At 37.0% G+C, this 12,761-nt stretch overlaps 1 protein-coding gene across 5 annotated transcripts in view; it reads right to left on the reverse strand.

Annotated features, from left to right (window-relative positions):
- LOC150084530 (uncharacterized) overlaps positions 1 to 12,761 on the reverse strand; it is a 138,110-nt gene that overhangs the window by 52,599 nt on the left and 72,750 nt on the right. For all 5 annotated transcript variants that reach the window (XM_090375296.1, XM_090375293.1, XM_090375295.1 and 2 more), the window contains 4 exons: positions 10,162 to 10,322; positions 8,759 to 8,813; positions 8,035 to 8,152; positions 493 to 658 (listed from right to left, as the gene is read on the reverse strand). In XM_090375296.1, the coding sequence (XP_090231422.1) occupies positions 493 to 658; positions 8,035 to 8,152; positions 8,759 to 8,813; positions 10,162 to 10,322 (500 nt within the window). The remainder of the gene's footprint in view (positions 1 to 492; positions 659 to 8,034; positions 8,153 to 8,758; positions 8,814 to 10,161; positions 10,323 to 12,761) is intronic.

Below are 12,761 nucleotides of genomic sequence, written 5' to 3' on the forward strand. Positions count from 1 at the left end.
ACTATGGTAGGGGAGGACTATACGAGTGTTGGTTTTGTTATTGTGTCCTGTTGGATTAATAATTTTATTTTTGGCGGTGTAAATTGTATTTAGGATGAGTTGAGGGGGGTAACCTCTGGCTAGACTAATAATAGAATAGCAATTGCTTAAAAAAACCTCTGGTTTTTTAAGCAATTGCTATTCTATTATTAGTCCACCAATACGGTATTATAAGATTTCTAAACTTTTATATTATATCTCCTTAGATATTTATAAAAATGCAATAATTGTTTTGAGATCTGAGTCTTGCTGTTTGACTTTTGGAAACCAGCGTATTTTTTGAAAATTCAAACCCACAAATCTAAAATGAAGTGCTAACCAATTTCTTCCGCCAAATTCGATCCATCCATCTCAACCCATTCGAGCTACAAGAATACCCTGTTGTGTTTTGGGGTAGCACAATTCTCCAGGAGAAGATATTTAGATGAAAGTACTTAGGTATTTGCTACTTACAATCAAATTCACTTTGCCACCTCCGCAGTGCTGCATCCGCTGATAAGGTTGACTTTGTGCGATTTCCACCCCATCCTGCCCAATTACCCAGCCGAGAAAAATAGCGAAAGACCAACATGCCACTTGAATTGCTTCTGCTCCTTGCGGGCTCATGAATGTCAGGAACCTAAAAATGTAAAAAATAAATATCCATTTAGTGGTCAATAGAAATAAGCCAAAAATTCGTGTCAAAAGAAATAGTTATACTGTGTTGGCTATCTACTAAACCAATCTTGAACAACCATGGCCAGAAGGCCTTTATATTGGCAAGAAACCATTTAACAATAAATACAAGAAAGTAAAAAATGTAAAAAAATAAAATAAAAAAAGAATACAAAAAACTAGACAGAAAGGCAGAAGTGGTCTGCAGTACATCAGACCGTCTCCCACCTCATGTTTCTAAAATATAACAAAAGTCAAATGTGTAATTAAAATATATTAGCAGAATGGTAAGTTAAATCATGAATAGTACACATTATCGTAAATACAGTAAAAATATTCCAAGAGATTTATGGGCAGGAAGAAGAAATGGGCAGGAAGAAGATCAAACAGCATCAAATGCTGATGCGAAATCAATATACAATACACAAGATCAAATCGATCCATCTTATTGATTGCAACAGAGGAAACAAATAAAGTTTCCAGCAGATTAGTAAGAGAGGACGGACACTTTTCATCACATAGTAAATTTAAGAGGATTAGAGCGGGAAAAAGAGTTTTTTGGAACAATTTCAATAAAGAATGATGAAGAAGAAATCTAGATTAGATACAGCTTTTCATTTTTAAGAGGAATATGATACAAGAAAGCAAGCTTATGATCAGGCAATGATCAATCACCTCCTTATCTCTGCTCGCAAAATTCCTGTATATCATTGACAAAATTCCATGACCTACTCTGGCAGCCTGACTGCAGCTCAGAAAACTTCATATCTGACTGCACAATTACCCCCAGGTCTCTTTCATTCTCCACTACTCTGAGTGCAACACCACACAGTTGGTACATTTTTCTGGGGTTACTGCTACCCATATGCAGTACCTTGCATTTGTCAATGTTAAACTTCATTGCCACTTCTCAGCCCATGTACCCAACTTTTCCAAATCCTATTGCAGCAACATACTGTTATTAACAACCCTGCCAACCTTCGTATCATATGCAAACTTTGACATTAAGCTTGATATACCTTCATCAATATCATTGATAAATATAAAAAAAACAACAATGGGCCCAACACCGAAATCTGAGGGACACCACTAACAATATTAGTTCACTTAGAGCAGTATCCATTGATCACCACTCTGTCTTCTCCCTCTCAACCGTCCTTTTATCTATTATAACAACTTGCCCTTGATGGCATACTGCTCCAATTTGTACAGTAGTCTTCCTTGTGCTACAGTATCAAAAGCTTTCCTGAAATCCAAGTATATGATACAAAAATTATTTTGTGCATCCAGTTCCTTTGTGACCACATCATAGTATCCAATCAGATTGGTAAGACAACACTTCCCCTTGACAAACCCATGCTGTGTCTTAACTATTACTGCAGTCTTGTCTAGATGATACTGCAATGCTTCTTTAACCAGTGACTCCATTATTTTCCCTGGACCAGAAGTCAAACTAACAGGTCTCTAATTACTGGTGTCACCCTTGGCATACATTTGCCAAGAATGCTCTCATAATTATAGCTAAGGGTTTGCTTACTTCCTTTGCTCCCTCCTTTAATATAACTGGATAGATCCCATCCACCCCAGGTGCCTTTCTTATGTTTAACTTCAACAATTTCTCCTCCACTTTGCTCTCAGTTATTACAAAAGCATTTAACTCCCTGTTAGAGTTTGATAAACATGTAGCCCTTGAATAACTCCTCATGTGTGAGAATAGATGCAAAATACTCATTTAGTTCGGCATCTATCTGAGTAAAACAATCTACAGTAAAACCATTGATATCAAATGGACCAATCTGACTCATCCCCTTCCTTTTAGAGTTTATATAAGTAAAGAAGTCCTTGCTGTTTTTCTTTGCACCGTTTGCCAAAGATTTTTCATATTCTGCCTTTTCTTGCCTAATCTCCTTTGTGACTTTTGTATCATATGCAAACTTTGGCATTATGCTTGATATACCTTCATCAATATCATTGATAAATATAAAAACAACAATGGGCCAGATTACAGACTAGCTTGTATCTACCATAGGCTTCTGTGTCGCCTGACAATTTATATGCATTCCATGCATTTTTCTTCTCTGCCACCTGTCTAATTAGTTCATCCAACATCCATTTGGGCCTGAACCTAGAGCAGTATTTCTTAGTTGGAACAAAAAACCTAGTAGTTCCAAAATTACTTCCTTGAAGGCTTCCCATTTAGAATTTGCTGGTGGTAACATCGTCATTTGGTCCACTATACAGAACCTAAAAAATCTCTGAGACCACCTTAGTCGCCTTTACGAAAGCAAAAACCCTTCCCTTTACCCCTTTTTTTTTTCCTATTTGTATTGCATTCTGCTTTTAAAACAGAGAAAGTGTTAGTTATCTTAACTAGAATGGCGAAAAGTATTTTCTCTTTGCAAACGGTTGAATATTAATGAGGTAAAAATAAAAGAAGACAACGTTTGGTCGATCTAGGGATTAATGTTATTCGCAGAAAAATCATTCCTACACAAATCAGCGTCTGAAACCGACTTTCATACATTTTGGCATTTTCTGAGCGAAAAAGCATATGAGGAAGGAAGGTCGAACTTTTTTGCACTACAGAAATTTACATTCAAGAAATTTGTTGCATTTCAGGAAAGAAGAGAGGTATTATTTCAACGCATGTGTTGAAACAGTTTGAGAAAATACTGGGGTTATGTTTTCTGTCTTTACAGCCCGGGAACCGTACTCTTTCTCTCCTGCGATAGAGCTGAAGTGTGATAGAAGATCGCGTTCAACCACGAGTTGACCTGAAGTAACTAATATAATTTTTAAACAAATAACATCACCTAGAAAGTGAATCGGTTATTCATTGAAAACTCGATGGCACTGTTGTGAACGCTTTCGAAACTGTTTGGTTCCGTCATCAGACAACCTTTATTAGATACCTTATGTAGAGTGGTTAATGAATGCTTCGAATCTAAACGAGAAGCCAAGCAGTGTAAGGAATAAAACTCCCAATTACGAGAATAATATAACTCCTGTCACGGGAGGACCAGTACATGGCAGCAAAGACAGAAAAGCACTGACGCGGTAACTAGGATATTTTTTTCCCCCTGCAAATGTACCCTTGGCCGTAGGAGCCAAATGGAGTAAAAGAAAAACAAAACTCCAGAATAACTGCATTCAGAATTCATTTTAAAAATATAACAGGGATGACAGTTAAGAACCCCTTTCCTTCACTATCAATCCCGTGATAATATTCTAATTCACAGGGAGATCGTGGTGTGCTAAGATCGACGATTACGAGCAAGGTGTTGGTATTTAAAGGTAAGGGTCTCATTCCTCCTCCTCAAAACTGTAGTCCCGATTGGGGTTAGAGTTCAGAAATTACTCTACTCGTCGACGGAATCTAATACAGGCTTTTCCTGGCAGCTTATCGTGCAGGATAAGCTGCCAGGGAGAACTGGAAACAAAAGAATTATTGAATAATTTGGAGTTGTTGTCTCGGAAGCCATAAAAAAGGAAATATGGTACAAAGAGTACGCAGAGATGGATGAATAAGGAACTGACTAGTTTAACAGATAAAAAAATAGCATATAATAATTATGAGTTGATCTCTTATAAGGGCATCTCAGAAATGGTTAGAATGGCAAAGGCTGACGCAGAGAAATCACTGGCACAAAGAGAACGACGATCAAATCAGTTTATCCCTTGCTTAATGATTTGAGAACTCATCGATATCCCAGATAGGGAACTGAACGGGTATTTCGCATCGATAATGGTAATGATAAAGGGATACAGGACGATGTCAAAACTAGAGAAAATACCCAAAAATAGGAGAGCAGTTAACAGAGTCAAGTAGAACTAATTCAGGGAATTTTGGATCGGATTCAAATAATACATGTGTGTTTTGGTGCTGTAAAATGCAATTGCAAAGTACACTTGGAAAGCAAAAACCTCAAAATAAATTGTAAACTTTAAGGGGTTGAATTAAAAATGCAGAGAAAAAAAGAGAATTCGGGATTATGATTCAGGCAGACATGAAGACTACCGGTTTTAATATAATAATAATAATAATTTATTTTAATGATTAAATTATTAACTTTTACTTTAACTTAAAGAATTTATTGCATAGTTCATAGAATTGTACAGAGAAGATCCGTTTTGTGATAATTAAACCGACCGAAGGATTGTACAGACAATTTAGAGAAAACGGCGTATCAAAAAACTAAAAAGGTTGATGCCACCATTGTGCAAAAAAAAAAAAAAAAAAAAAAAAAAAACAGTCAACAGGCTGGAGAGATTATCCATGCCACTTCTGTAATAACACTGATCACACCACCGAGTTCTCTTTGTACAAGAATATTAATTTTGGAAGAATAACTGATATTCTCTCAAGATTAAGATAATTTAGAACAAATCTGTTACTCTGTAGCTAGAAATCTGCCAGCTGTAATTTTGTTTTTGTCATAGTAAATTTCATTTCTCACACTAAGTGTCACTAAAGATTAAAATTTTCTTCACATTAATAGCTACCAGTATAATTTTTTTATGTGTCTTTAAACTAGCGTTAATTTCAGTTAATTCTTCGTAAATAGGAAGTGGAATTACTAGGGGCTCCGTCCCCTGCTCGTTTTGCTTGCCAATCCCCGTGCACGCTTTTCTACGTAATATAGAGGTATGACGGAGTAAGTCAAATGTTTTCTGCGTAAAAGACACCTGTCGAAACGCACTGATCGATATCTAATCTAATATATAAAAGAAAATAGGAAGTGTAAGAAAAAACTATAAAAAGTAAAACTGTGTGTAAATGTTGAGTGAATGAAAGTTATTATTAATTGTATGTTCTATCTTAGCCTCTTCACCACACAGACTTATGGCTATGCAGTCCCTCAGGGACATCATGGTTATCCAAGCTGACACCATGCTGTTGGTTTTGCTAGCTGGCATGGTGTGGGATGCTAACACTGGTCATTTGGGTAACGCCCAGGTCAGTGTGGGATAGAGCTGCAAAAAGCACGCTCCACCATAGGGTGGAGCGTGCTTTTTGCAGCTCTATCTTCTTTTTTCCTCTATGTTCTTTTATTCCTACCACCTAGGGTGGTTGAGTTTCCTTCTGATAAATACCCTTCCCCAGGGTGCCTCTCTTTCCTGGTGACTCACCCCACCACCCACTTTCAAGTCCCATCCTCTGGACCAGGATGGGCATCCTATACCCTTACTGTCTCCCCTTTCAAATCAGGTGGGTGCCTCAACTACTGTCCCCTTTGGTCTCTACCCCTTTTACTCTACCCTCTTCCTATCTCCACATTATCTCCTTTCCAATAAAAAATTTGGTAAAATTCCAGATGAATTAAACTCCAGCAAAACAGTGATGGACAATTTGTGATTCTGCCCACTATCCTTCTAGGTTGATATGCCTAGGGTGTTTTCCCCCACTTGCGTCTGTTTTTAAATTTTCCGATTAAAAAACTGCAGGATGGGGGAGGAAAGCACCCTACTTAAGTTAAGCACCCCCTCCTCGACGACACAAAACAATCAGAAAGAAAACGCCTCCACAATAATCACAGAACTCGACCGTATAATCACTCCGTTCTACGACCACGCCCACTGAGTGAGTACAATCACAGCACTCAGTGGGAGGTGCCTTCACCCGTCAATCACCGCCGTCTTTCCTCGCTTTCATCGGTGTACCCTATACTGCAAATCAGCCAAAAAAAAAATTGTTTTTTGGGCTCTCCTTGGATACCTGAGCTCCGCCAGAACTTTCCTTTCTCCTAATGTGTCCTGGCCCGCCTCCCCGGGGCGGTGACGGAAACTGGGGCTGTCAGTTGCTCTCCACAAGCCCCCCAGGCTGCCTAAGTGGTCAGGGGAACAACAAAACCCACACTAACACACACTCTGGCCTTATGCAGCGTATTGTATTCTACACAAAGTAAAAACGCGGAGTTAAGGGAGACCCCCGTGCCCTGGCAAAAAACACTATCACTATGATCGATATCTAATCAGGAAATGACCTATGTAATTATTTACCTGTGCATTTGTAGTGCTGCGCGAAATTCTCAAGTTCAAATAAATATCACTAAGTAATTATTTACCTTATTATTTATACCATTTATCTTATTTACCTAATTATTTAGGTGCATTTACACAGGTCACTTAGGAAGAGGCCTTTTGTTTCGGGTTGTATAATGCATGAGGAATTCAACTTGATAAAATTAATAGCAAAGCTTAACTGACGGTTTGTTTGTTTATTTGTTATTTGTTTTTAGGAGCATTAGCAACTAAGGCCATATTGCTCCTGGAATATGCGGTGGTCATTCCCTGACCTTTCCGCATTCTCCGTATTTGGTGGTGACTGGCTCGAACCGCGGTCTAATCAAGAAGCGTGTGTTACGCACTGCTGCTCCTTCCCACCTGGCTACGGAGGCGCCTAACTGACGGTACTCACCTCAAATAACCCGCTTAGTTGTATGGTACTTTAGGTGAAAGTTGTGGTAATTCAATTAAGTTGCATAAAAATAAAATTAAAATATAAATAGAATAGAGACTCTTAAAACTGTAATTAAAAATTTTTGCCCAAAGAAAGAAGACGTGCACTGCTCTATACCCTGGTTGCTATATAAAATTTATTAAAAACTATTTTTTTCACAGTTTTTGACAAATTTTATATAGGACAACCAGGGAATGGAGCAGTGCACGTCTTCTTCGTTTGGTTAAAAATTTTTAATTACAGTTTTAAGAGTCTCTATTTATTTATATTTTAAAAAAATTATTTTTATGCAATCTAATTGAATTTCCACAACTTTTCACCTTAAACACCATACAAGTAAGCGGGCTATTTGAGGTGAGTACCGTCAGTTAAGTTTTTCTATTAATTTTATCAAGTTGAATTTCAAAATAACGGTACGTTAAGAAGTTCTATATCAATTAACTAAGTGCATGAGGAATATTGTTGCAGCCGAAAGAGCAGGGCTAAAATATTTAACTAAAATATTTATAAAGCATACAAATATTTAAAATATATTTACAAATTACTATTTACAAATATGCAATATTCATTAATGTACAAAAAACGTTACAATGGAACGATTGATGCCAATTAGGTTGTTTAGCACGTGCATGAGGTTGGTGAACGTTATGGAGGCAGTTGTCAATAATTAATTGCATTTGTAGAGTGGTAATTGTCTCGCTCTCTTCTCCCATTGGCTCGAATAAATATCATTAGGAGGAAAACTTTTTTAATGTATAGAGAGATAATTAATATTGTCATTACATTATACTTAGATCATCATCATTAATAAAATCACACCTGTTATGCGCGCGCCTGTGTGTACTTATTAAACAAAAAATATAAGAAATATCGAAACATGCCTGTAAGAAGTTGCTTGATTTTGCATTTGACATCGTAATTAACTTTGCCTCTGGTTCTAAAGAAGCCGCACAAGATCCGTATCCTGTAGTGAAACCATACAGCATCTCTAAGAACACCCTGAAAAATAAATTAGTAACTGAAATAATATTTTAAAAATCGAAAGCTTTAATATTTTTTTAAATTTGTATTAAAAATCCTGTGAATTAAAGATCCAGGAAAAGAATGTGCTGACCTTCAACACTAATAATTCTAAAATACCAAAGATTACATTCTGTAACAAAACGTTTAGGTTTAACGATGCCATTTGTTTTTATCTAACATCAATATATTAGTGGCAATTGAAGGCTTTATGTTTTCGACATTTATATACATTAATAAGTAGGTATCAGTACTATGATATATAATTGTTGTTGTTGGATTTTAGAAGTATCAGCGACTAAGGCCATATTGCTCCGTGTATATTGTCTGTAAATTGAATGTGTTGCTGCCCTAAACTTTTATTACCTGTTATAAAATCACATGAAAATGAAAATGCCAAACATTGCATTGGTGGGAATTAAATCGTTTGGCATCAAAGTGTATATACAGAATGTTATAAAAGACTAAACAAAGTCAATAACTTGGGGCTAGTCTGTTTTAACTTATAGAATAATATATATTATTTTAAAACATTAAAAGAAAACAATATCTTCCTAAGCTAAAAGGATAATTTGTTATACGCACCTACTGCGCACTCCAAGGATTGCCCGAACAGCATGTACTTTCGTCCTGTCGTTCCCTACAAGATATTTAAAACATTTTTATAATAAAGTTTAGTTTAGAACAATGGTTCAAAACCATTTTACTCCCTACTTAGGAAGAGAGGAAAACTGTTTCGAGCTAGTGGTGTAGCGATCAGTTCGTCATTAAATAAAGTATTTTAAATTAGTGGAAAAATTTTATTTAATTTTGGATTAACCTTATGTTAGCTTCGGGTTGATTTTATTTAATACCTTCATTTATGTTCGGCGCAGAAATTGCTCATATTTAATTTAATTTAATTTAATTTAATTTCAACTAGCTGATCTAACTTTGGACATACTTATTCTGATTAAATTTCAAATCAGCGATGAACGAGGCTATTGCTGAATCGATTTCCCTAAAATAAATAAAAGTTGGGGAATGATGTGTATTGCGTATTAGAGAACGTGGAGCTTTTTTACTGCTGCATTCATCAGTTTAATCCAAGGAGGTGTCAAAGATGCAAGAATTCAACATGATGTCAACTCAGTAGCTGTGCAATATAGATCTCGGAAGTTTTATGGCATTAACTGAAACAGTTAGTACAAGTATACTGGGTAAAAGGTGTGGATGTCATCTTGCTCCTTCATCTCTCGTGGTTTTCCACAGGCTTTCAAATACAGCTTATCGTGCTTTTTATCTTCGTCCTTTTCAACAGTGTTCAACAATCCCTCCACCAAATGATCATGGTTGCGTTTGCCACACGGTGCTAAACAAATTGGTTCCCTTCTGCTAGTGCTGTCTTTATTAAGTAAAGATTTCCAGTGAGGCAAGCTAAATACAAGAATGATTCTTATATCGCTGGTCAGATTAATACAATTTTGTGTGAAATTAATCTTTCATTGCTTCAAATCGAAGATTTGTACCTTTAAAAACGTCAGTGGAATGTCTTACTTTGTAAATAATCATTAATATATCATCAGTAGTGTGTTTCTTATTTATATTTTTCTTTACCTCCTTCAGTAATTCCCCAATAAGCTTTCTAGCACCCATCGTAAGTAAAAATAATGATATGTCATTTGGGAATCATCGGGAATAGACTGGTTTAAGGCAGATTTGAGATTTGTACAGAATGAGTAGTTGTTTAGAAGCAACTAAATGCAGAGAGCGAAAAAGAAAACAGTTTTTTTTTTTATCCAGAGGAAGCAATATTTGAGATGTGCTTATGCCAAAAGAGATTAGAAGTCAAGGTAATCTCCCTAATAGAGATATGTGATCTGGTCTGGAATTCTGTTGAGTGTCATCAAAAATGACCAGAGGATCAGTACACACCTTTTGGAAAAAAAAAAAAAAAAAACAACCTAACATCAAATACTGGATAAATGTTTAAAAAACACAAAACTTGCCTTGGCCTACATTGAAGACGATGTCGCACAGATGTCGATTACTCTGAAATGCTTTACTGAAATCTCGGGCAAGCTGCTCAAAGCCCTCAAATGTATCCCGAACACTATCCAAGAGGGGACTGGAAGGTCTCATGTGACCGATTGGACGCCACGAACCACGTCTGCCAGAGAAAGAGGAAAGTTCATAACTTGCAAAAATTGTGTTACTTAGCCTACTAATAATATATATTGATGCTCAAAAGCTAAAAAACAAATACGTAAATAAATCAAAAAACCTTATTACATTATAACAAAATGTTGCAAACATTCGCTTTAATGTATCTTAATAATGCACAAAAACTGGAAATTTTGCAATCTTCAGCTGGAGCCTGGATATCCTAATAAGGTATATGATTTCAGTGGGAAATGCGAGTGTGACACCGATTTTCTTGCTGACTGTTAATTACCGTTACCGGTACAAATTCCCATTTTTTGCCTAAGGACTGACACAAGTTCACTGGAGTTCCATGGAGAGGATCTGTGATTGGGGGCTCTCCTGCCTAGAAAAGTAGATGAGGTTAGGTGATCTGGCTCATTAGGTGGCTCTCAATCCATTAATAGAAGTCTTCACCAATTGCTCCTGCCAAAGAATGACCAAAAAGATCAAGGAACTGATACTGATGTCTTTCTTTCTGGAGAATGTCGTGACAACGTATGGGGATCTATATAGGCACCGACAGTGATTCAATTCCACATCATTAACCCACAATCTTCAAACGTGTTTTTTCGTGATGTTACCTGAACAGAAGGTGGTTTCTCGTTCCTTCCCAGAAGAAAGTGTAGTGAATACATTGAAGATTGTATCCAGGGGCGAATTGGGATACCAGTATTTTTCGCGACGGGTCTCCAGCAGTAAGACATATTAAATATATAATTTTCCAAATTTTAAACTTCGTATCTTACGTTATTCTTAAAGTTCTGAACAAATGCCGGATAATATGTTACTGTTATTGTTTTGGCTCAATAACTACTTTTATCGCAGTACGCTGGTTCACATGATTAGTTGTGTATTGTCTTTACGATGCATGTTTAGAGGAACATTCAAAATTTACATTTTGAATGTTCTTGATTACGGCCCTTATGTCCGGAAAACACTACTTGCATAAACTAAAAGGCTCAAGAGCTGTTTCGCGATTAATCACTGGTAACGGTTAATGAAATTGGTACCAATTTAAAAATATGTGCCGATATTAGCAACCTACTAATGATAAGTTGCAAAATAACAATATTCACTCTCCTAGTCATTATGGTCGTACAAGGGCCGAGTTATGTAACTAAACTGGGTTAAAAAAAATAAATTTAATTAGTTTATGTGGTGTACCTTCGGAATAATGCAGCAACGCGTTTACCCTCGAAGATATGTGTCCCCTCACCAAAATAAAGCCAGAGTCGGTGTGTGGTATGCATTTTTTCTGTGTTGTTTTTTGTATTGTATGTATTTTTTCTGTTTCTTTCAAATAACGAACTTTATGAAATATTCATTGCTGAGCAAGTTTCTAAAATTAATCATGCTAATGACAAATGTATTCTAACAGACGGATAAAAGGATACTTTTATGTATTTGAGGCACAAGAACACTAATTCGAGAAATAAATCAGCACGTTTGCTTCGTCAGGGCACAAATTATCTTATTTCTGTTTAACCAGTCGAAACCAGATGACTCTCATGTGGTTTCGATGACTCCCATCAACCGGTGAAATACCACCACTTTGCTTATTGGAGGCTTGAGGTGGCGGAACCCATGTTTAGTCTCTAGAGCTAAGTTCCGGTCAACCCTCCCCCATCTCTTCCATCATGCAAAATGATTGATGACTTTTGAGGTTATGATGAACATCGTGGCGAGATCCAATATTCCTTACATTTCGAGGGTACACCTCTAAAACGGTGTTCCCAGGCCAGCCGCTAGTTAGTACACCGGACCGAACCTATTGGTAATTCATAGCGGAGACTTTCCGAATCAGCTAGTGTATAATCTTGCTACCTCTACTCTGCCAGATAGTGACTGGAGGGAGTCTGAGTAGTGTGTAGGCGGGGGGCATTGTCGCGGCCACGTTATGTTAAGTTTGGTTTGGTTTTTTTTTTTTTTTTTAGGAGCATTAGCAACTAAGGCCATATTGCTCCGGGATATGCGGTGGTCATTCCCTGACCTTTCCGCATCCTCCGTATTTGGTGGTGACGGGCTCGAACCCCGGTCTAATCAAGAAGCGTGTGCTACGCACTACTGCTCCTTCTCACCTGGCTACGGAGGCGCCCCACGTTATGCGAAGGATCTGGGTATATTCTTACCATGCGTACACCATATCCAAAATTTCATTACTTCATACAGCATGTCCCACCCACTTTTCTTACTATTGAATACACCATAAATTGTCAAACTAATAGAGTAAGCTTACCTGCGAAAAGTTCTTAACCTCAAACACACATTCTAATTCATTTCACAAATATACGTGGTCTCAATTCTAATCTCAACGATGTCCATTTCCACTTGCAGTCTGCCAAACCTCATGTACTTCTCTTGACAGAATCTCAGTTATCAGTTGATTCAACTACTGCTCATCTGA

Source organism: Mastigoproctus giganteus, chromosome 6, assembly GCF_048544385.1.
Source record: "Mastigoproctus giganteus isolate SK-2022 chromosome 6, ASM4854438v1, whole genome shotgun sequence".
NCBI lineage: Eukaryota > Metazoa > Arthropoda > Arachnida > Uropygi > Thelyphonidae > Mastigoproctus > Mastigoproctus giganteus.